Below are 2907 nucleotides of genomic sequence, written 5' to 3' on the forward strand. Positions count from 1 at the left end.
GGGCTGGGCGGGCGGTGTAACGACACCTGCGGGGAGTTGGGCCTTCCGGCACCGAGCGGCTTCCTTCGCTCCCCGCCTGGCCCAGCAGCCCCTCCCCGGGGCATGTCGGAGAGGGATACCCCAGCGGACTTGCTCTTCAGGGGTTCTTCCACCTGGGTGTAACCCCGGCTCGATCAGTACACACCTGGACTCGGCGCATGTGCTTCATGAAAATCAAGGTGTGCTTTTGTCATCAACAGGTGCTGTCTTCTGGAAGGCTGACGGGAGCAGCGAAACTTACAAATGGAAGAAAACAGTAAGACCTTCCTCGCTAATGCTGTCTAAGATTAGGTGTAGGTGTGAGCGTTTTGGGATCTTGTCATACCAAGCAGGAAACATTTTTAGCTGTGAAGTCTTGCACTTCTAGGCTCTAAGCAGGCCAAGAATAGACAGACACAAATGGAGTAGAAATTTTGGCTGTAGAAATACAGAATTGACTGCATTTTTAATTATAAAGGCTGAATTTTGTATCATTACGAGCCATATGTAAAACTTGAGTAAAGACTGAATTCTCCTTTGACATAAGCTGTTAATAGCTCCTAAACTTGTTTGTTGCAGCAATACAAAATTTTCAGAAAGAGAAAAATGTATTTTGTTTCTCGATAAAATGAATTTACTTTAGTTTGCTGTCATAAAGTAAAAGTAAACTTTTTACTTGGCATATTAAAGAGGTAGTTTAAACAGTGAATTCAACTTTTTCAGATTTGCCTTAAGAAAAGGATGTCATTCTGCTCTGGAGTCTGGATATTCTCTCAATTCCACCGAGTCTGATGATCAGGTAATGAAATAACTTCTAAATCCAGTTATCTCTGTTATCTAAAGAGAAAGGGAGTTTAAATACCTTGAATAATAGAAGAGCGGGTTCATTAGGCAATACAGTGTCAGGACTAGAAATAGCTTCTGCAAAGCTAGCAAGAGTGTCTATATACTACATCATCCAGATACATTCAGAACGGCTCTGTGTGCACTGAGTTGGGCTCTGACAAGGCTCATCAAGGCACAGGATATATTTTGCAAAACACAACTATGCTGTTCATGGACTAGAGCTGCCTCTGGCAGAAGTATAGCCAGATTTGATATGTTCTGTGCCGAAAAGAGTGAGTTGTATGGAGTCAGTTCTGCAACACTGTTTTCTGTCTAGTGCTCAGTCAGTGATCTCCAAAATAGAAATAAGCTGTAGATAACAGCTTAAGTGCGCATGGAAGTAAGAATGAGAACCACATGCATGCCATGAGCAGAACATACAATCCACCAAATGGACACATGCAAGAACACAATTTAGGGTTTTCTGCAAAATATGTCTTTGCAAACTTCCAGGTGGTTGCAAAGCTGTACATGGAAAACGACATGGTTTTGCTATTGTTGTTTCTCAGGTGACAGAATGGGAAACACCCCTAAAACAGGATCTTGGTTTACTGAAAGAAAAAGGTGATACTCATTTTCTGACTGCAGTGTTCTTTGTGCAGGTTGATACTACTCCTAATGGACTTGACCGTTGTGCAGCTTTACTGAAGAAAATCTTACAAAATGAGGCTACAGGTTGTACCTACTGAAACTTTAACTTACAGTTTTGTTTTTTGTAAGGCTGTTTAGATCATTTTTTTGTTGACTGCTTTTTCTTTTGACTAATACTAGGAAGGGAGACTATCCATAAACACCCCGGGAAAATATCTTCTGTTAAAATTACTTCCAAACCTTTGCTAACCAAAGGAAGTGCTTCCAAGAAGAATGGGTTGAAAAAAAACGTTACTCCTGCCCACATTCGAAAAGAAATTGGTAAGTGGGCTTTCTTGGGCTTGCTTTTTTTCCTCAGACAACATTGAGAGACTTCTCAACTTACTGAAATATGCTAAAGCTTCAGATAATTGTTGTTGTTTGGTAGAGTTTGATCCAGGGCTGGGTCCACAAAATGGTATAGACATTACTTAGGACCTTTTAGAAACCTTAAATGTTTACCAAGCAGTTACTAAAAATTCACAAATGTTTGAGCTTCATGTACAAGGAAGAACTTTGAGTGCTTTTTCAAATGCAAACATCAGGCTCAGCTGGTAGCAAGTGTGATGGAGAATGATAATACCTGTGCCCCATTTCTCTTGGACAGGGAAGCATTACAGTACTTGGTCTGTGTTCAGGATGGGCAGTTGTTAACTGTCCTGTAGTTAGGTGTCCAGCCAGGCTTTTCTCAAAGATAAGTTTCTGGAAACAGAAAAGCGTTGCAATAAATAAGAACAACTTAAATAGGTCAGTGGCCAAAGCACTTGAATGGAAAGGCAGATGGAGTGCTCTAGGCTGAGTTTCCCTCTGTTGAAATATCTCACTTTTCATTAGTGTTTCTCCCTCTCTCCACTTTGTTTCTTATGTTTCATTTCTAATCCAGTGGACCTGGGGCCTATAGACTAGATGTGTAGCATAATGCCTGGTTTGTGAATCATAGAAGGTGAGCACATAGCTGATGCCTTCCCAGCCTGTAAAAATACAAAGCTTTCATTATAACAAACATGAGGAAGTTAGGCTTGCAGAGTGCTTTTTAGAATGAACAGTCTAAAAGCTTAGGAAGCAGCTAAGCAGAGATTTTAAGAAATGCATTTTAGAACTGCTCTTCTGTAGGATTAAATCTCTGTTCTTTGTTAAAGGACAGCCATCTGTCCATCTGGGTTAGGTTGATCTGGAAGGAAGAAATGATAGATTAATTTCCTGGTGTATAAAAATCTGACTGGAATCTCTAAGCCATAGGATCTTTTGGTTTTCTTTTTCAAAGGAACCTGCCCAAAGTCTACCTGACAATACAGTGAGTTTGTTTAGCTCCAAGAAGACAGACAACTTCAGCTGGCCTTTTTGTTCTTTCTTTTTCTCTTTCTTTCTTTCCCT

General features: G+C 40.6%; 1 protein-coding gene across 1 annotated transcript in view; it reads left to right on the forward strand.

Moving 5' to 3' along the window:
* CCDC14 (coiled-coil domain containing 14) overlaps window positions 1–2907 on the forward strand; it is an 11456-nt gene that overhangs the window by 696 nt on the left and 7853 nt on the right. The window contains exons 2-4 of the mRNA XM_009996219.1: window positions 742–817; window positions 1506–1578; window positions 1853–1917. Coding sequence (XP_009994521.1) covers window positions 742–817; window positions 1506–1578; window positions 1853–1917 — 214 coding nt within the window. The remainder of the gene's footprint in view (window positions 1–741; window positions 818–1505; window positions 1579–1852; window positions 1918–2907) is intronic.

Source organism: Chaetura pelagica, unplaced genomic scaffold (genome assembly GCF_000747805.2).
Source record: "Chaetura pelagica isolate M959 unplaced genomic scaffold, ChaPel_1.0 scaffold3, whole genome shotgun sequence".
NCBI lineage: Eukaryota > Metazoa > Chordata > Aves > Apodiformes > Apodidae > Chaetura > Chaetura pelagica.